The following is a 21,092-nucleotide window of genomic DNA, read 5'->3' on the forward strand; positions in this document are numbered from 1 at the left end:
TAAAAGGTAATTGAATTTCCCTCAGTTATCTTCATCTCTGTCAGCTCCTGCTACAATAACTTACTCTCAAGAGCAGAGATAACTCAATTCTGTCCAGCAAGCATATGTTATGAATCTCCAAAGCAAACTTGTCTAAATCATTCTGGTCTTCTATCAAGGTTGGCTGTGGATATGAACTCTGACAGAAAGCAAACAAATTTATTTTTATCTTTTCAATAATTCACTTCCTCATGCTTTGATGGAAGAATCTAAAGACATATATGTTTCCACTAATTCTGGAATTATAAAGACCAGTTGAAAATGTTGCATCTGCAAACTATGCTATTAAAAATTGCTTAATTAACCATATTATTTTTAACAAAATTGATGGCGAAGTCTTGCCATAGCACTGTTTAACGTTTCTACAGATTTGCATGAACTAAACTGTCCTTTCATGTTTTATTTCCACAGTTTGTTTCATAATGGTTTTGATGTTTACACTTTCACATTCAAAGAAAGTAAATCTTATTTATACAGATTAATGTCAACAGAAAAAAATCCTATTCTTGTTTAGCTTTATTCCTTGCTTCAGTTCTCTTTTTATGTCTCAAAGTGATTTTTAAAAGTACAAAATATATTGATCAAGTAAAACAGCAAATGACGTTTATAAAAATATACTTAATCACTTTGGATAGGGATGTCTCGTTTGTATATTTTTTTAAACTTACACATCTGTATTACAAAACTCTACTCTAACATCAAAGATGGAAAGAAGAAAAGCATTCCCAAAAATGTAATGAGAATACAATTGAAAAAAAATGAAATCCTTTAGATCTGATTATTATTTACCGTTAAAATTTAAATGTATTAACAGCAGTTACTGTTAAGACTTTAGTGGATAATAATAGACATCATATTCTTGGGACCTTAAATTCCTATTATAAACAATGAGTGAAGTAAGGGTTATAAACACCTCAGAACTTCTTCAATGCGACAAACAATACCCTCTGCATTTAAAAAAGCCTTGTTCTTAAGATATATTCATTTGCCTTCTCAATCATACTACTGTCATCCTCGCCTTTCCCTTCTCCTGCCCCACTCAGTTTTAATCTCCTCCTGCTCTTCTTGCCTTAATTGTAAGCCTCTTTGGGGCAGGGAATCCATCTTTATCTGCATTATGAAGCACTATGCATGTCTGTGGCCCTATGTATGTACTCATCCCAAGAAGTTCTCAATATAAGTTGACACTTTTTTTTTCTTATTTTACATTGTCATATCCTGTGTCACCCTTGTGGCCTCACGTTGAGAATTGAACATTCCAACAGGGCAAGGGATGAGGTCCCCCCTGGAGCTCATCAATGAACTCGCCTTAACTGATCTCAGAAGTTTGTTGAAAGGCTCTATGGCAATTCCCTTCCCCATGTTCTGAGACCAAATACACTTCACTCTAGCAAGACTCTGCACGTAAAGACCTGTTTATCTAACCTAAATCATTACAATGGCCCAGGGGAGCATTATAAGCTACCAAGAATATAGCATAAAGGAGTCATAGCAGGGGTAAGGACATCTCCCCAGGTCCATATCCCCACTGCACAATGAAGTGTATGATCACTGGCTCTGCGAACTAGGCAGTTTAAGAGAGGCCATGTTAGCTGGCAGTCCTGCAGGTATGTGTTATCTGTACACAGTTGATATATACACTTTGGTTAGCCAGGAGTTTCAGTTAACTGGTGTTAGGCAAACAAGGGATGTACTGTTGATTAGATTGAACTGTATCCCCCCATTTCTTTTCTTTGTTGTCCTTCCACACAATACCATCCCACAAAGTGATCCAGTTCTAGCTGATCCATCCTTATAAGAGCCTGGGCGTGGCTCCCATCACAAATGGGCAATAATGATCACTACCTCAATAGAGAGTTGCTTAAAGAAGATATTAAAACACTTCTTTCCTAGACAAGCGGGACCCAGGGATTCAAATTCAGATCTCTTCTGCTGTCATTAAACTGCCTGGCCAGTACCAGTCATGTTTTTTTATTTATCATTCAAGTAATTTAATGTACCTGCCTTGTTCAGGTCAAAGCAATCTATGCTTAAACTATTTAGCTATCCATGAAGCCTTTCTGCTTTTTACAGTGACTTGTCTTCATGGCTCATGTACCAAAAAAGCCTCATTAAAGAGGGAAATAAGTACTGCCTACAACTGTCCAAATGTTTTTTTAGATTGAAAACACCAAATCAGGTACAGTAAGATATTAAATACAATAACACTATAAATACGCAATATATGTATTAAAGCCAGTTATTTTAGTCAGAACATATGATCCTAAATGACCCTTTCCTGTACAAATTACCACAAACACTCATACACACATTATAAACAAGGTAAATGTTAATTATTTGTTTTGCATAAACAGGTAAGATTACCAAGATTTCTGCTGGGAACATCTATTTTTTAAGCAAGCATTCTTTCGGGACAACTGACAGTTTTCATATTATGAGGTCATTAAATATTTTGGGAAGCTAACAGCAGCCTGTTTCATTGTGAGACGGGGGAAATAATTAACCAACTGAAAAATTAAGAGGCTCCATCATTCCTCTGAGTGGATTTTGTTATCATCAGTACCGAGAGAGTTTCTGTTGCCCTAGGCAAAATGAAGATATACACACCATTGACAGTTCAGTCAAACTTTTCCTATCACCAGCAACCAGACTCTGTCTCAGATACCTCAAGCTAAATGATACACATTTTGGCTATATGAGGGTCTACCTTAGCCCCATCACAAAAGTCAGAGTTCATGAAATAAACTACCCTTGACTTTAGCAAGACCTTAATCCTCCACACATTAATGTAGGAGTAAACTTTCAATTCTTAGATCCTTATACTAGTTATACTCCTAATATTTTCACTCACAAAGATAACTCACATTAACACACGGAAGACGTTGTTCCAAATAAAAGGACTCTGAAAATTGATCGTTTGCCAACACAACCAATACTTATACCAATGGCAAGAGAACTTCAGGATACTCTAAAGGGATGTTAAATAAAATAAATTATCCTTGTGCTGCCGTCTCTTAGCCAGGTTCTGCACATACTGCAGTATAATGCGCGAGATGTTTACATTGCTCGCAACAGCAGCGGTGAGGTGAGCAGGCTCCATGCATGCCATGTTATGGCGTCTGCATGGGTAACCCAGGAAAAAAGGCGCCAAATGATTGTCTGCAGTTGCTTTCATGGAGGGAGGGGCGACTGACGACAGGTACCCAAAACCACCCGTGACAATGTTTTTGCCCCATCAGGCATTGGGAGCTTAAGCCAGAATTCCAATGGGCAGCAGAGATTGCAGGAACTGTGGGATAGCTTCCTACAGTGCACCGCTCTGAGAGTCGATGCTAGCCACAGTAGTGAGGATGCACTCCGCCAACTTAATGCGCTTAGTGGGGACATACACAATCGACTGTATAAAATCGATTTCTAAAAATCAACTTCTATAAAATCGACCTAATTTCGTAGTGTAGACATACCCTTAAAATAAGCCTCTGTCACCTTGAGAAAACAATAAACCCAAATCTTCAATTTGGGGCTCTCCAACATACTGTAGCAGCACAATACTTAGCATGTTGAGTCCCCAGAAGAAAATGCTCCCAAGCTGTGAATGTCACCAGAATGGTTTCTAATTTATTTTAATGTAACATCAAAAGTAAAACATTAAGAATAGGGTCAAAATACTTTTTTCGTCCTTCTTCTGACAGATGGAGCTATAATGCTTAAACTACCCAATGCAAAACATAGCATTTATTTATTTATTTATTTATTTAAAGCTGTACATTTGAGATGGAATTAAGTTGATTCACAGTGAAAGGTGTGATGTCATACTTTTGGGTGTGACAACATGTCCTATTCCCAGGAAACTACATTTGCAATAACACAATGTGGCAACATAAAGGAGTATGACAGTTGGGTGTCAAGTACTACATAGTCTTTATTCAAACTGGACCTGCAAATAGATAAGACCCCACATTACTGTTCAGAATATTTAGTTAGTTAAAAGTATTTCTAAATACTTTATTTCTACAAATCTGGTCACTGTCATTTAGTGCACTGAAGACCCTTGCATGCCAGGATGCTGCAAAGACATGCAATCCTTCATTTCAAAGTGTCAGCTTGATATAAAAATTCTATAATAAAGCAGCTTTAATTTTAAAAATTAACCTTGGAAATTATATGGAGAGTATAGTTATATAATTAGGATAAACTCCCCTTCTCCCAACCCAAAAAAGGTATATGTTGTGTATGTAGATTACCAGTTACCATAAATACCTGCCAGATGTACCAAGACACAAAAAAATGAAATTTGAAACAAGTGAAAAAGATTCACAAATATCCTTCTTGGGCTCCTTGATACTCACTGAATTAAGGCTATTCTGCTTGGCTTCCAACTCCCTTTCGTTATTTCCCTTGTTACAAAAGAACATCCTTTATTACATTTCATGCTTAGCTACATGAATAGAGCAAAGGGTGGTGAATACTTATGATTGTGAATCATCAGAACTACCAAATTTAGTTTTCTGCCAAAAGAAAAACAAAATATCAAAATTACCAGAAGAAAGCCAAACAGGCAAGCCTTGCATATTACTTTAGCCAAGATACTGTTCATATTAACATTAAGGTTGGTATTTCAGCATGACCCATAAAGTAAAACAGTCACAGTTTATTACAGCTAAACTATGTCCTATAAATTGGTACTGAAGAAGAATTCAAACTGTGAGGAAGTCTACGTTTTACGCATGAGAAAACATAACTGAACAGAAAAGAGCAACAAATGTTACAGCAGCTAGAAATACTAGATTTAATTACTGAAGGGAAATCATGCAGAGAAGTTAGCTGCCTAACACGATTCATAAGAAATGCAAAATTTGAATGTGAAATTCTCAGTTAATCAACAGAAACCCAGTAATAATCAGACCACTAGTTTTTGCAGTTCCATCTATGATGCAGACTACCACCAAGTTCATGAGAGCAAAAAACAGAAAAAAGTTACAATGGCACTCAACATTTTTAAAGGACTAAAACAAGTAAAAGCACGGGGCTGGGGGGAGGAGGTGTGGCGCGGGGTGGGGAGAGGTGCAGTATTTTAAAGGGCAGCAGTTTGCATCCCTGATACAATGATTGGCCAGTCAAAGATTGTCACTGTATTGCTCAGACTGACTGAATGAAAAACACCAGAGATTAGTGTTTTAGATATCTGAGGGTTGTATTACACTACTACTCAGACCATGCACACTCTCACAATCTGCAATATTTTGACAAAAATATTATGAATGGTTTTATAAAGTGCCCCGTTCTGATCCCATGGTTCCCCACATAGATATCTTCTAGCCATGAAAGATCTGTTGTTGGAGGAATGAACTAAGATATTTTATGCTGACCATTTGAGTGGAAATGTGGTGGCATGGAATTTTGTCAAAATGTGGTAGTGTCACAAAACTGACCTAAACGAATGCTAAAAACAGAAACCTGTACACCTCTAGGGTTTAATACTGCCTCCCTGCTTACAGCCCTTGGATACATATTTATTTAGATTTATAGAAAAATAAAAAGGGTGCACTAGCTGTGGCAATAAATTATAAAACAAAGCAAAATTAGACAGTGGAATACAAAACTTGCCCAATACCAAATCTGATTACCCTCCAAAGCCCAACCCTGCAACAGCCTGCACAAATAAATGTTCTGAGACAGAACACAAATCACCAGATTTTCAAGGTTACTTACACAAGGAGGACTGGATGGAAGCATGTAACTAACAGTTAAAGCGCAGGAGTGAGAAACAGGAAACCTGGGTAATATTCCCAGCTCTGTCAATTACTCAGTGTGAAATTTTCAAAAAATGCCTACGTGACCTTTGAGCACAGCGCCCATTGCCATTCAGTGGCACTTGTGGTCCTAAGCCACACATGTGATTTTAATATTTCTACTATCACTGTATAAACTGGGCAATCACACCCTCTGTGCTTCAGTTTCCCTATCTGCCCTGGGCACTGGAACAATTTTTATAGCAGGGTTGCTGATGATGGAAATCGTGTTTTATTACTACTTCAAGCCCGAGCACCAGCACCACTTCCATCTGTAAAATGAGGATGATGATAATGATAATATCACCTCACTGGTCATGTCTGAGGCTTAAACAAACTGTAAGATGTGTGTATGTTCCACTCCCTCTGTGCACCCTATGCAGATCTACATAGCCATAGATATATCTTCTCAGAGCACAAAGGAACATTACTGGTGAAGGAGGAGGACCAGAAAGAGCACAGGAAAATGGGCTGGTCTCTGTTGACTTCTTACAGCCAAAGAAAGCCTTATCCCACACACCCATCTCTCATCTCCATTGTCTTCCTTTTCCTTATGTCTCCTTCACAACTCCCATTTGCTTAGGAGCAGACTGAGACCTAGAAGAGGCCAAAGCAGATTCTTATATGGCCAAGAGGAAATGATCCCAGTCACCAAAGAGAGGAATGACTCCTGGATTCTTTAGCTTCTCCTGATCCTGAGGGCAAAATTGTTCACATGCCTCATTCTATAACCTCTGTCACTACTCCTTTCTGCAATGTTCACTTGCTGCTTCATCGGCAAAGAATTTCTTTCTGTATTTGTAATGGAGAAAGGATCACATACTAGGATCCCAATCCCTCTAAACATCTGGAACTTGACATCTACAGAGATGATGCATGCTCCATTACACTCCACCTCTGAGTAATAGAATGGTAGGACTGGAAGGGACCTTCAGAGGTCATCCAGTCCAGTCCCCTGATCAGGACTAAGTATTATCTAGACCATCCCTGACAGGTGTTTGTCTAACCTGCTCTTAAAAATCTCCAATGATGGAGATTTCAAAACCTCCCTAGGCAATTTATTCCACCCTGACAGTTAGAAAAAACTTCCTAAGGTTCAACCTAGACCATCCTTGCTGCAATTTAAGCCTATTGCTTCTTGTCATATCCTCAGAGGCTAAGGAGAAAAAAAATGTCTCCCTCCTCCTTGTAACAACCTTTTATGGACTGGAAAACTTATCATGTCCCATCTCAGACTTCTCTTCTCCAGACTAAACAACCCCAATGTTTTCAATCTTCCCTTAAAGGTCATGTTTTCTAGATCTTTAATCATTTTTGTTGCTCTTCTCTGGACTTTCTCCAGTTTGTCCTCATCTTTCCTGAAATGTGGTGCCCAGAACTGGACACAATACTCTAGCTGAGGCCTAATCAGCATGGAGTAGAGTGGAAGAATGACTTCTGATGTCTAGCTTACAACACTCCTGTTAATACATCCCAGAATGATGTTTGCTTTTTTTGCAACAGTGTTACACATTGACTCATATTTAGCTTGTGATCCACTATGACCCCCAGATCTCTTTCTGCAATACTCCTTCCTAGGCAGTCATTTCCCATTTTGTATGTGTGCAGCTGATTGTTCCTTCCTACGTGGAATTCTTTGCATTTTTCCTCGTTGAATTTCATCCTGTTTACTTCAGACCATTTCTCCAGTTTGTCCAGATCATCTTGAATTTTAATCCTATCCTCCAAAGTACTTGCAACCCCTCCCAGATTGGTATCATCTGCAAACTTTATAAGTGTACTCTCTATGCTATTATCTACATCATTGATGAAGACATTGAACAGAACCGGACCCAGAACTGATCCCTATGGGATCCCACTTGATATGCCCTTGCCGCTTGACTGTGAACCATTGATCACTACTCTCTGGGAACAGTTTTCCAACCAGTTGTGCACCCACCTTAAAGGAGCTCCATTTAGGTTGTATTTCCCTAGTTTGTTTATGAGAAGATCATGCGAGACAGTATCAAAAGCCTTACTAAAGTCAAAATACACCACATCTACCACTTCCCCACATCCACAAGGTTTGTTACCCTGTCAAATAAAGCTATCATGTTGGTTTGACACAGTTTGTTCTTGACAAATCCATGCTGTTACTTATCAACTTATTATCTTCTATGTGTTTTCAAATTGATTGTTTAATTATTTCCGACATTATTGGACTCATGCAGCAGAACAATATCTCCTCTCTTACCCTGGTGTCTGTGCTTTCCCCTCTGCTTCTGCTCCTTGCCTGGCCTCTTCTCGCGGTTGCATCCAGTGACTATCTAATACTATATACTTTACTTAATTATCAATCTCCTTTCACAATCCTTCTCTTTCCTTCCTCAAGACACCAAACCCTCCAGGAATCAGACCACAAAGTTTTAAATGGTGGGAGTGAAATTTTGGCTTCCACTGAAATTGGAAGCCTTCATTTTTTAAAATGAAACCTTCTATTTCTGAAAATAATTCCACAGAAAATTCTGTCTTGGTTCCAGGATAGCCCAAATCTCATGACCTTCAGAGCACATTGCAATGCCCATCTTTTTTTCCTGGCTTTGGGAAGGTAAAGATTTACGAGTGAGTAGTGGTAGGAACACAGCAGAAAGCCTTAAAAGCTGTTTTTGTGGTGGCCTATTGATGACTAAAGGTTATTGTAAGTTGTTTCAGAAGCACTAAGAATAAAAGTAGGAATGTTCCTTCTATTGTTTATCCATCTAAATAAATAAAAAAATGACAGCAAATCCTTTCAAAGTTGTCAACATTTTGTGAATTCCTCTCCCTCATTATGATACATTGGGCATTCTTCCCCATTTAGGTTTGCCGCTATCTCTCAGTCCTGACCAGAAACAGTTGCCCTATTCCAGTGCTAAGCATTTTCTGAACAGACTGCCAATCACACCAAATTCTGTGGCAGTTTTGTGATAAGTGACTACAGTGGAATCTTGCCAAACAATTTCACTTGTGATTAAAACCAGGCTTGAGTCTATCTTTCTTCAAGGGAAATACTGTTGGACTAACCTACTTTGCCACAACATTCCTTAGTCTTTCCATTTCTTGGAGTTTTTATTATACACATCTGCTCATTTTCCTGGTCTGTTAAAGCAGTAGCACAGTGCACTACACACACAAAAAGTCTGAAGATCAATCCATGACACAAACGTGACAAGCCATTCTGGGATTTCTGAACTTTGATGGATGTTCTAAGAGGAGTGCATTTGTGTGTGGCTAGTTATTTCTCCTCCATAGAAAGCTTACAAAGCTGATTGAAGTGTGCCACATAATTCATTTACGTTTGATGTTAAATTTGGCATTTAAGTGTTACGGAATTCCAAAAGTTCTAATAGCTGTATTATTTTTATGCATATACAGAAATGATCCTATAAAGTTAGATTTTTCTAACACATCTTTCAGCAGCAGATGCACAGAAACAAAATTAACCCTGATAAACAAAACAAGACAGCTTTAATGTAATTCCTGGTTAAGTTCAAGATGATATGAGTTAAACCCCTCGAGCCATCATACTGAGATAGCACAGATTCAAAGCAACATCAACAAAGTGTCAGCCAACTGCTGTCCTAGAGAGATCAGGCATAAGCTATACTAAAAATAAAGTTCTTGCTCAGCATACATTCCTGACAGACACCATAAAAAAGGTGTTTTGTGACAGAAATAATGTTAATGGTGATGTTGCCATTGAATCAGTGTATTCATTCATATCCCATATTTGCATGACAAGGCCCAATGCTTTTCACATAGCTTCCCCCACACCCTCACTCTTTTCTTACAGTTTGCAGCTGGAGAAAAAAGGGAGCTGTTCTTCTAATCAATGACACCATGTCATGCATGGAGCTTCTGCATAAATCCAGAGCATAAAATGTCAAGCATGTCCCACTCCAATGATTATCAGGCACTGAACTAAAAAAGATGCAGTTTTCATCTCCACAGGACTGTCGCCAAACCCTGGATTGCCTTGATGTAATAAATGAAACATGCCTACTATTTCACCACCACAGAATGGTCCTATAGATATCTTACATCATCTTTGTTTGCAGGAGGAGGTATCTAGGCCTAGATGAAGTGCAGATATGTTACTAAACAACGCACAGCTTGAATCTTGGGGACAACACAGATGACCTTCAGACATAAGCACAGTCTAAAATAAATATACTTTCATCTTTGGGAGTATTTTGTTTAAATAAAGATTTAAGAGACAAACAGCTTAGAAATACATTAAACACAAGCATGCCTTCATATACTTAATGTTTCACTTTAACAACAAAACCACAAGCAATATGGTATTCCAGAAAAAAGACTAAGTTCCCTTTAAGTAGAACTGAAACTATATATGAGATATCACGAGTTTTGGGTTTGGTTTTTTTGTTTGTTTGTTTTTTTAAACAATGGCATAATTAACAGAGTTCTTTTGTGTGTGGTTTTTTTAAGCAGTGCAGCTCCAAAACTGCAGATTTGGTTAAATAGGAGTTACAAATAAGATTTGCATTTTTTGTTATAGTTCTGTGAATATATATGTTTATATTTCATTTTAAAATTCTCCTGGAGTGACAAAAATAGCAATGCAACAAAACTGTATTGAGCCACATGAAAAAGTAAAATTGTTTAAAAATGATCCCAGATGAGTTAAATAAGCAAACCATATAATTTGCTGATGTAAGTTAACACTGGTAGGGAATTTTTTAATTGTGAATTTTATCTTGATTTATGACCCTTTATTAAAATAGTTTTGATGCTATAAAGCTTCATTAACACAAAACACTACACTATTATTTACTTGATGTAAGTGACTAAAGTATTGGTATGCTAGAGACTCTCTTTTTGCCCACCTTCCTCCTCCCAAAAAACAATATTATTTGTAGATTCTGCAAGATGCTGAGCACTCCTGCAGGTTTCTGAGCATTCTGTACTTCCACTGAAGTCAGTGGGACTTGAGGACACGTAATACCTCCCAAACATCTTGCAGGATTGAACTGCCTTAGCATTTGCTGGCACACAAGGTTTTTTACTTCTTACCTCAAATTCAGCATGTCTGTGAATATCCTCTGCTCTCTGTCTACTCAGGATAAATTCTGCTTCATTTGCCACTCTTACTAAATGATCCTTCATCGTTTGGCTCAGCAATCTGTTGACATAAAATATTTAAAGATTAACCAGTGCTTATGAATTCCAAAAACTAATATCTGAAGAGGCTATTTATATACAAAATGTTTGAGCTTTGTTCCAAAATACCAACCTTATTTTAACAAAAAAATTGAACAAAATTATTTTGTAAACAACTGATCTGCAGTTTTCTGGCAGCCTACTGAAAACATGTTTCAAAAAGTTATCAACATGCAGTACTGGAAAACACTTCAATCACAATACAAGGTGCAAGTTTGTTTGGCTTCAAATAAAAATATGTACAATGTAAGAAAACATCCCCGTATGCATATGCACATACTAAATGACACGGCAAATATTAAGAATGGTAATCAACACTTGACACAAACATTGTCGTAGGATCACACTGGTCCATAAATAAAGAGTAGGATAGTGCACCTGTGACTCACCAGCTGACCCCAACTGGGCTTATGAGAGGGCATCTGCAACATATAAATGGCAGAGCCTGACAACAAACCAAGTCAGGAAAAGAGCTGGTGAGACCTCTCTACATGAGAGATCAGCAGGTCAGAACTGCTGGAGAGCAGGAGATTGTAGCTGGTCCATAAAGGAAGCTATAGGTGGTTGCAGGTACATGTGCTGCTCTGCTACCCTCAGCCTGACCCAAGCCAGAGGAATGAGGGCCAGAAGGCAGTAGAGATAGTTACCTGCTGACTTCTAATCCAGAGGGCTGAAGGCAAGGGAGCAGCAAAGGGTTTACTTGATGACACCTCCACGCTGGAGTAAGAAGGCCAGAGAGGGCTAAGGGACAACTGAAAGAGGGATGCTCTCCTGCTTAGAATGAACTCCCAGCAGAAAGGCTGTGGTTGTTCCTGCTGAAAAGAGCAAGGCTGCACTCCACCTAGAAGGGCTGGGGTGGCTGCCCTTGCAGAAGGACAGGAAAGGACCGGTAAAGAGCCCAGATGTGACAGAAAACACCACAGTGTGATATGCAATTTGCTAATGAAGTAGAGGTCATGGGATTTTAAGAACTACATGTAATGGGGTATGACAAATGGACAGTATTTTTGGGACTCTTGTTACAGACTATTTGCCCTATGTTTTTTGTAACAACCAACCCCAACAAGAGTTATTATTGAGGCAAGAAATCGTGTGTGGAGTTACTGGGCACTATGAAGGAGAGAAACTGAGGCAGGCAAGCCCATTGCAGCCTGCTGCTTGAGGGGGCTGTAACGACAAACATCCAAATACGTCCATTTACCTATACACACCCAACGTAATTAATACATGAAAAGATAAGTAATTATAAAATGCACTGTTCTTCCCTCATCTATAAATAGGGCCCTACCAAATACACAGCCATGAAAAACGCATTATAGAGACATTGAAGGTTATTTGGGGGGCGGGGGGGGAGGTCATGGTATTACCACCCTTACTTCAGCATTGCCTTCAGAGTTGGGCGGCTGGAGAGCAGCAGCTGTTGACCAGGCGCCCAGCTCTGAAGGCAGCTCCCCATCAGCAGCAGAGCAGAAGTAAGGGTGGCAATACCATACCATAGCACCCTTACTTCTGCACTGCTGCCTTGAGAGCTGGGTGACCAGAGAGCGGTGGCTGCTGACCGAGGGTCCAGCTCTGCAGGCAGCAACGCAGAAGTAAGGGTGGCAATACCATACCTTGCCATCCTTACTTCTGCACTGCTGCTGGCAGCGGCTCTGCCTTCAGAGCTGGGATCCGGCCAGCAGCCACCACACTCTGGCCTCCCAGCTCTGAAGATAGCGCCACCACCACCAGCAGCACAGAAGTAAGGGAAGCAGTACTGCAACCCCCTACAGCAACCTTGCGAACCCCCCCCCCCACTCACACACCCCTCCTTTTGGGGTACGACCCATACAATTACAAAACCATGAAAATTCAGATTTAAATAACTGAAATCATAAAATTTATGATTTTAAAAATCCTATGACCGTGAACTTGACCAAAATGGACTGTGAATTTGGTAGTGCTCTATCTATAAAGAATGTCTATAAAATGGAAGCTTTACATTAAATTATAAGTAACATTTTAAGGATTACAAAACATCCTCAGACTCATGAACTAAACGCTAAGACATATAGCTGTTCTAGTTTATACAGCAAATAAAGCTGTAATTCAATCTAGCATTTCTGAGGCCTTCATAAACTTTAAGAGCACTGCTTCAGAGCAGTTTATGAATGGTAGCAAAGCTCATGGTTGAATTACAGCCCAATTATGCAGTGAGTTCATATATTGTTACTAAAAACATTCATACAGATTCTGTTTTTAAATTAGTTAAGAGGAATTTATCAAGTTAAAATTAGCTATACAATGATGTACAATGGGGCAGGAGATATAAATTCTTTCAAGCATGCACCATATGAACCAGCAGAGAATATAGGTGAATTGTGTCAGAAATACAGTACACTATGATAAATATATTTTGTGACATTTTGTGTTTACAATATAGAAAACATCAATGCAATATCACACATGTAAGACAAAAGGGATAAGATAGAGAGATAAAATAACTTATTCAAGTTCATATTGTATCTAAACTCTAACTCACTATCCCCTTCTGAATATTCAAAACTTGCATACGTATTTCTATGCTTGGCTTGCTCACATTCTGTGAGCAAAGCAATGGTCTCAGAAGTGTTCCTCATACTCATCAATACATATAAGGCTATAGGGGTGGGGCACAGATCAAACAGACTGGAGCAACTAAAGATACTTTCCCCAGCCTTAATGCCATCAGAATGAATAGGAGAAGAAAGAAGGAGAAACACCTTGGTGTCTCAACAGCCAAGAAAGAGAAGCTGATATATTCTTAAAAAAAAAAAAGAAAAAAAAAAGTTGATGTATCTGTGCTTATTTGACACTGGCTGCCTCTTCTGTCTCCTCCTAATTGTTCTCCTGTTGTTGAGGATCTCTCTCTGCAACTCCAGAAATTGGGACAGCCTTTCCTCATATCTCTGCTTCTGCCTCATCAGATCTGTATGCTCAGCTGAAAAAAAAATCTTCTTTGCCTATTTTAACACCTCAGTGCATTGGTTAATGCCCTTGGGCCAGGGGAGAAGATGAGAGAAACTTGGAGCAGGCAAAGACCTGGGAAGGGGTTCTCTGCACCCATCATGTGAATGATCTGAGAGAAAGACACCAGGATCCCGCTGGGGCAAACTCTCAGATGAAGAGGGCTGAGAAGCCCTGGAAGAAGAGCTCTAAAGATGGTGAAGTCCCGGAGACAAGACCGTAAGGAGCAATGAGCCTGTCTGGGTTGCTTTGAATTGTTCAAAATCACTGTTGCCATGTTAAATAAAAAAAATCCTGAGGGGAAAAAAATTGAAAATGTGAAGCTGTTTGGAGCATGGGTTCACCTTCCTAGATGGGGTATAGTAAGGATTCCCTACATATATATCCCAGCTGGGAAGGTGAGACCTATATTTCAATTTCTCTTACCTTCTCTTGTTTTTGAATATCAATTTTACTCCAATAAGTGACTATAAAAAGAGCTTTTTATTCAACAGATCTGCCACTGTGTGAATTCTTCTGCTTATATTAATGACAAAAATTAAGTTTTCACTGCTTTTTAATCCCAATAGCATTGTAGAGCCAATACACCCATAGCTATGTAATGCACATTTTATCCCTTTTAATGCTTCAAAAGAATTAACAAAATTCCAATTCCAAGGCAATGAGGTTACAGAGGTGTAAAAGTGAGCACATAATTTTGCCCTGCTATTCAAAATGCACAAACAGTTCTGTTCATGCTTTAGAAGGAATAAACATACACCCTATTTTGACAATGGTGCCACAAAAGTGTAACAACTAACTGGTGACAGAATTTGAGCCCTCTTCCTCCGAATCTTTATTATTCGTTATGCAATAGCCAGAAGTAATTCATCTGGACTTTTAGATCAAAGGTGGAAGTCTGTAGGATTTGCTGTTGGAAAGATATCTGTACATTTATGATCAAGCTGCTGGTCACAGTGGTATCTTTGCAAGTTTGCTCCAGAGGTCACTGCAGCACAAACAGAACACTATGATGCAATTTTTAATTATTTTTCAGAGTAGACTCACACTTTATTTTCAACCAAGAACATTACATTCTGAAGTTACTTGGTATATTGGATTAAGCTGTATAAAGCACAAAAACATTTTCATTGTATATATATTTTTATAATATCCAAAAACAGCTTCAGGTTCTAGTGTTTGTCATATCCAAATCTCCCCATTCCAAGTCAAATACCCTTTGTTACTGTACTGGAGAACACTGGAGAGTTAAAACTGGAATCTCAGGAAAATATGCTGCTTGATCTTAAGAAGTCTGATTATACTGAAATGTTCTGGGCAGGTGAAGCCTAGTTCTTCTGGTGAGAAATGGGGTTGGTAGTAATCCAGAACTACATGGCACTCAAAGCAAAAGGCAACATTATTATAGATTTTCTCAGCCGTTGTATGCTCAACAATATTTTGAGGCTTTTTTGCACTTGCATTACTCAAAAACTTGAGTTGCCCTCTCCTTCCTCCTTTACATGCATGTCTCCCCGCCCCAACCCCACACATACACACAGTCCTTCAGCTTCTACAGGCACTATTCCACAGGGCAAGAAAGTGAGAGGTGGCTGCACTGGTATGGGTGAGAGGAAATGAGTGAATGGTTGTATGCAGTAAAGGATGAGGGCAAGAAGGAGAAAAGGAGGGAGAAAAAGAATGAGGTAAAGAACAAAAAAAATGAGTGAAAGGAAAGCGATAACTGAAATGGGGAGAGATGGGAAAAGAAGTAGAGAAAAAATGAAGAAAATAGAGGCAAAGAGATGAAAAATAATTAAAACAGTAGAAAGAGAAAGAAGAACTGGAAATAAAGGAAGGACTTAAAGAAAATGTTAAATTAAAAACAGGGCAGAAAAAAAAAGAAGTAAAGGAGCTGGGATAGGAAGAAAACAGCAGAGGGAACCTTGATAAGCAAGTATAGTTTTCTACCACTCTTCTGTGTAATGTGTCCTGATTTCCACAGTAGGAGAATGGCAGGAAGGGGGTGGCGAGGAAAAAGAACACACTTTTCTCCTCTTTCCAGTACCTTCTTTCTACTTTCATCCTCCCAACCTTGCCTGGGCACACCCCCATGTTTTTCATTACAGAATCTGGTCATCCAGTTTTCATTAACAGCATGTCAGTGTTTGTCAGACTTAAAGTCTTAACATTAATGGCTTTAAAGCAGTTTCTTATAATAGTGGCTGAAAAGAAGTATTACCAGGCCTCAGGAGTGATACACATTTATTTTCTTCACTGTAACACCTTTTTGGCCTGCATGAGTGGAATATCATTTTCTGAAATCTATTCTCAGCTGGTAGTTCATCCATCTTTTCTCCTCTGCTTCTTCACTTCTCACTAAGTACATTCTTTTCTTTGCTTTGTTAGCAGCTGGTCTTAAGGAATCTCAAGATTGTATAGTGATTTGTGGTTTGGATCTCTCTCTAGTATTACATGCTGAACTAACTGAGGTCAAGCCAGTCTCCACTCTGATGGATGAAGCTGGATGAGAATTACCTCTCCAGTATGCAAGCACTTCTAACAGAAGATTTCTAACAATTGACTTTAAATGTTATTTTTATATTGGCCTTTATAAAAGACAATTTTAGACTCAAAGCAGTCTTACAATTTGGACTGAGATCATAATGAAAACATTTCAACTTAAGTTTTTACTTTTACACAAAAGTAAAAAACCAACAGAAAATCAGAGTTTAGAATAAGTGCTTATCAACATGAACTTTAAGCATATTAAATATTGTCCTAGGGATATGAAAGCAAAGATTTTATAGAATTTTTGTGAGGTGAGAGAAGGGTTAAACACATCGCTAATGTTTTTCAAATATCCATTTTGTGAACTTGAAAATATTTTCTTTGAACTATTCTTCAGTCAGGGAACTAGCCTTATAGGTTTTTAAAACTGACAGCATTGGCATATATGGGACAAATACTTTGCCCTTTCCCATTTCAATAAGTACTGATACTGGTCATGAGTATCACATGGAGATGGAAGTTAAAAATATTTGTTTGAAGGAACATTTTTACACTGCCAGATTCACAGTTGTACCTACTACACCTAAACTATTATCTCCCACCAATACTATGTTCAAAAATATTGCCTCTGCCTATTCCCATTTGCATCTGTCCCAAAAGCCTCGAGAATCTTCTGGTATGCAGTGTCCATTGGGGCCTCTCCCTCCCCGCTCACAGAGTATTCCCAGAGAATATAAAAGAAAGTGCCCCTCAATTCCTTCTTTCAGAGTAACAGCCGTGTTAGTCCGTATTCGCAAAAAGAAAAGGAGTACTTGTGGCACCTTAGAGACTAACCAATTTATTTGAGCATAAGCTTTCGTGAGCTACAGCTCACTTCATCGGATGCATACTGTGGAAAGTGTAGAAGATCTTTTTAAAAGATCTTTCCACAGTATGCATCCGATGAAGTGAGCTGTAGCTCACGAAAGCTTATGCTCAAATAAATTGGTTAGTCTCTAAGGTGCCACAAGTACTCCTTTTCAATTCCTTCTCTATTTCAGGAATTCTTGACCTAAGACTGAATAAATGAAGAAAGTACGTAGGTAATGTGAATATGCAGAGGCAACACTCTCAAAGAACAAGAGTTACTGGTATGCATCTTCTCATATTTGAGTTATTTCTGTATGTTCCCATTACTAGGAGCTCATACAAGCCATACAACTCTCAGAAAGTAGTCTAAGAAGTTCTAGGTGAACACTTAAATGACCAAGTATGTGATTCTGTACTAGAAAGCACTGACCACATTTACAGAGTCAATGGACTTGATCTAAGGAAATGTCAGCCACATACTTTTATACAGAAATGACATCATCAAACAGACGAGAACAAGAAACTACATGTTAAAACAATAAACACGATTTTATAGGTAACATAATATTACATTTATTGAATTGCATTTGTTACGAAATGGTATATTATTAACTAAAAATGTCTAAAGGTAACTTAGGAACAGTCTCAGTTTATCATGACAGTCACCATTGCCATTTTCAGTCTGTTTTAAACTGAGTTTGTCAAGTTAGTCTGATAGAAAGTTTATAAATAAGCTATTCAATCCAATTTCTTAATTTTTTGGTTTTCCTAAATCCAGAGTCTAAAATATGCCCTCAGGAAACTGACTACACAACCGCTCTGTACTTCAGTGAATTGTTTTCCAGTGGGCTGAAAGAACATAGTGGGATGCACCACAATTGCACTTTTTATTTTCTCCAGAGAAAGGACTCTAGGCATCAAGTGTTAAAGTTTTGTTTTAGTTTCAAATAGACTTTTTTTGGCACTGCATATGCTAAGATTTTTTTTTTTAAACTCAAAGCAATGTTCATATTGTTTCTAAAACAAGCACAAAAAACTTTATCATGACCTAGTCTTTTCTGTGGTTATTCTCTGACAGGAAGGTATTCCCAAGCAGCTGTTTGAGTCTTTAAATGGCTAGGCTAAACTTTTAGAAAGTAAGTGTCTCAGCTAAACACCTAAATTGATATTTGTTCATGGAAATAAAAGTAGCATTATTTTCCATAGGTGCTGAGGAGCTACAGCTATCATTAATGTCAAAGGCAGCTGCAAGTCCATAGCATCTCTGCAATTCAAGGAACTTATTTAGGTGCCTAAAATAAGATTTAAGTGTCTACTTTTCAGTACTTAATGTTGAAAATTTTGGCTTTAATTTTTAGTTTCCATTTGATGTAACGGTATTAACATTACTGGAATGCAACATTTAGCTCCAAGAATAGCCTACCACTTTCCAAAAGAAACATCACTGCTTTACCTGTGTCAGCTACATAGACCATTCTTAAAGCACCAACTCTCATTCTTTTAACATTAGTTTAACCCCAAGTAGAATATTTTTCATCTCAGAGTGTGAAAATTTACAAACTAAACCAAGAAACCACACAGCAGAGAGATCGTTCAAGTATTTGCATGAGAGCAAAGGTTTTCTGCTAAGCTAAGTCAACAGTAAATTTATCAATAGGAAAACAGATTTTCTTACTAGACACAGTAAGTATATTTAACAGATTTTAAGACCAGAAGGGACCATTGTGATCATCTAGTCTGACCTTCTGCGTAACACAGGCCAAAGAACCTCAACCAGTAATTTCTGCATCAAGCCCATAACTTCTGTTTGAGCTATAGCATATCATTTAGAAGGATATCTAATCATGTTGAAAGACTTCAGCTGCATCCAGGGGCGTGCACAATGGGGGGAAAGCAGTGGTGGACACAGAATAATCAGTGGGGGACACAGAACTCCTCCTGCTCTGCAGCAGGGAGAGTGAGAATGCTCCTCTCCCCTGGAGCTGCAGCAGGGAGAGTGGAATTCCTTCAGCCCAGGGACTGCGGTGGGGAAAGCACTCTCCCTCCTACAGCACTGGAGCAGGAGTTCTGCAGAGGAGTTTGCTTCTCCTTCCCCCCTGCCAGAGGAGTTCTGCCTTCCGCACTGGTGCCCCCGCCCCAAAGGCAGTAAAATTTAAATTCCTGTGTGTGCCCCGACTGCGCCTCTGTAGCACTTTAGTGAAGACGCTACCATGCCAATGGGCGAGCTTTTCTCCCATCAGCATAGTTAATCCACCTCCCAAGAGGTGGCAGCTATGTCAATGAGAGAAGCTTTCCCATCGACATAGTGCTGTCTATATGGGAGTTAGGTCAGTATAACTAAGTCACTATGGGGTGTTGATTATTCACACCTCTGAGCAACGTAGTTATACTAATAGAGGTCAACAGTATAAAACTGGCCTTCAAGTGATTCAGAATGTACCACACCTCTACTTCTTCTGATAGTTATTTACACTCAGTTTTTAAAAACTCTGCTTTATTTCTAGTCTGGTTTTGTCTAGCTTCAGCATCCACCATTGGATCTCAATGTGCCTTTTTCTCCTAGATTAAGGAGTCATCTACTATCAAATCAATTAATCTCTTGGAGTAACTAACCAGATTGACACTCTCTCACCAGAAGGCAAGCTTTCTAAACCTCAAACCACTCTTATAGGGTTTTTTTTGGTTTTGTTTTGTTTTTTAAATATTTACAATTTGTCAACATCTTTTTTGAAGTGTGGACACCAGAACTGGACACAGTATTCCAGGAAGAAAGCCAAGGAAAGTGTGGGCCCCTTACTGAATGAGGGAGGCAACCTAGTGACAGAGGATGTGGAAAAAGCTAATGTACTCAATGCTTTTTTTGCCTCTGTCTTCACGAACAAGGTCAGCTCCCAGACTGCTGCGCTGGGCGTCACAGCATGGGGAGTAGATGGCCAGCCCTCAGTGGAGAAAGAGGTGGTTAGGGACTATTTAGAAAAGCTGGACGTGCACAAGTCCATGGGGCCGGACGAGTTGCATCCGAGAGTGCTAAAGGAATTGGCGGCTGTGATTGCAGAGCCACTGGCCATTATCTTTGAAAACTCGTGGCGAACGGGGGAAGTCCCGGATGACTGGAAAAAGGCTAATGTAGTGCCAATCTTTAAAAAAAGGGAAGGAGGAGGATCCTGGGAACTACAGGCCAGTCAGCCTCACCTCAGTCCCCGGAAAAATCATGGAGCAGGTCCTCAAAGAATCAATCCTGAAGCACTTACATGAGAGGAAAGTGATCAGGAACAGTCAGCATGGATTCACCAAGGGAAGGTCATGCCTGACTAATCTAATCGCCTTCTATGATGAGATTACTGGTTCTGTGGATGAAGGGAAAGCAGTGGATGTATTGTTTCTTGACTTTAGCAAAGCTTTTGACACGGTCTCCCACAGTATTCTTGTCAGCAAGTTAAAGAAGTATGGGCTGGATGAATGCACTAAAAGGTGGGTAGAAAGTTGGCTAGATTGTCGGGCTCAGCGGGTAGTGATCAATGGCTCCATGTCTAGTTGGCAGCCGGTGTCAAGTGGAGTGCCCCAGGGGTCGGTCCTCGGGCCGGTTTTGTTCAATATCTTCATAAATGATCTGGAGGATGGTGTGGATTGCACCCTCAGCAAATTTGCGGATGATACTAAACTAGGAGGAGTGGTAGATACGCTGGAGGGCAGGGATAGGATTCAGAGGGACCTAGACAAATTGGAGGATTGGGCCAA

The 21,092-nt window shown here is 39.2% G+C and overlaps 1 protein-coding gene across 9 annotated transcripts in view; it reads right to left on the reverse strand.

Annotated features, from left to right (window-relative positions):
* The window catches only part of LRBA (LPS responsive beige-like anchor protein), a 549,006-nt gene that overhangs the window by 339,192 nt on the left and 188,722 nt on the right, over positions 1-21,092 (reverse strand). For all 9 annotated transcript variants that reach the window (XM_043545801.1, XM_043545802.1, XM_037897376.2 and 6 more), the window contains exon 36: positions 10,884-10,992. In XM_043545801.1, the coding sequence (XP_043401736.1) occupies positions 10,884-10,992 (109 nt within the window). The remainder of the gene's footprint in view (positions 1-10,883; positions 10,993-21,092) is intronic.

The sequence above is a fragment of the Chelonia mydas genome, chromosome 4 (genome assembly GCF_015237465.2).
Source record: "Chelonia mydas isolate rCheMyd1 chromosome 4, rCheMyd1.pri.v2, whole genome shotgun sequence".
Lineage (NCBI taxonomy): Eukaryota > Metazoa > Chordata > Testudines > Cheloniidae > Chelonia > Chelonia mydas.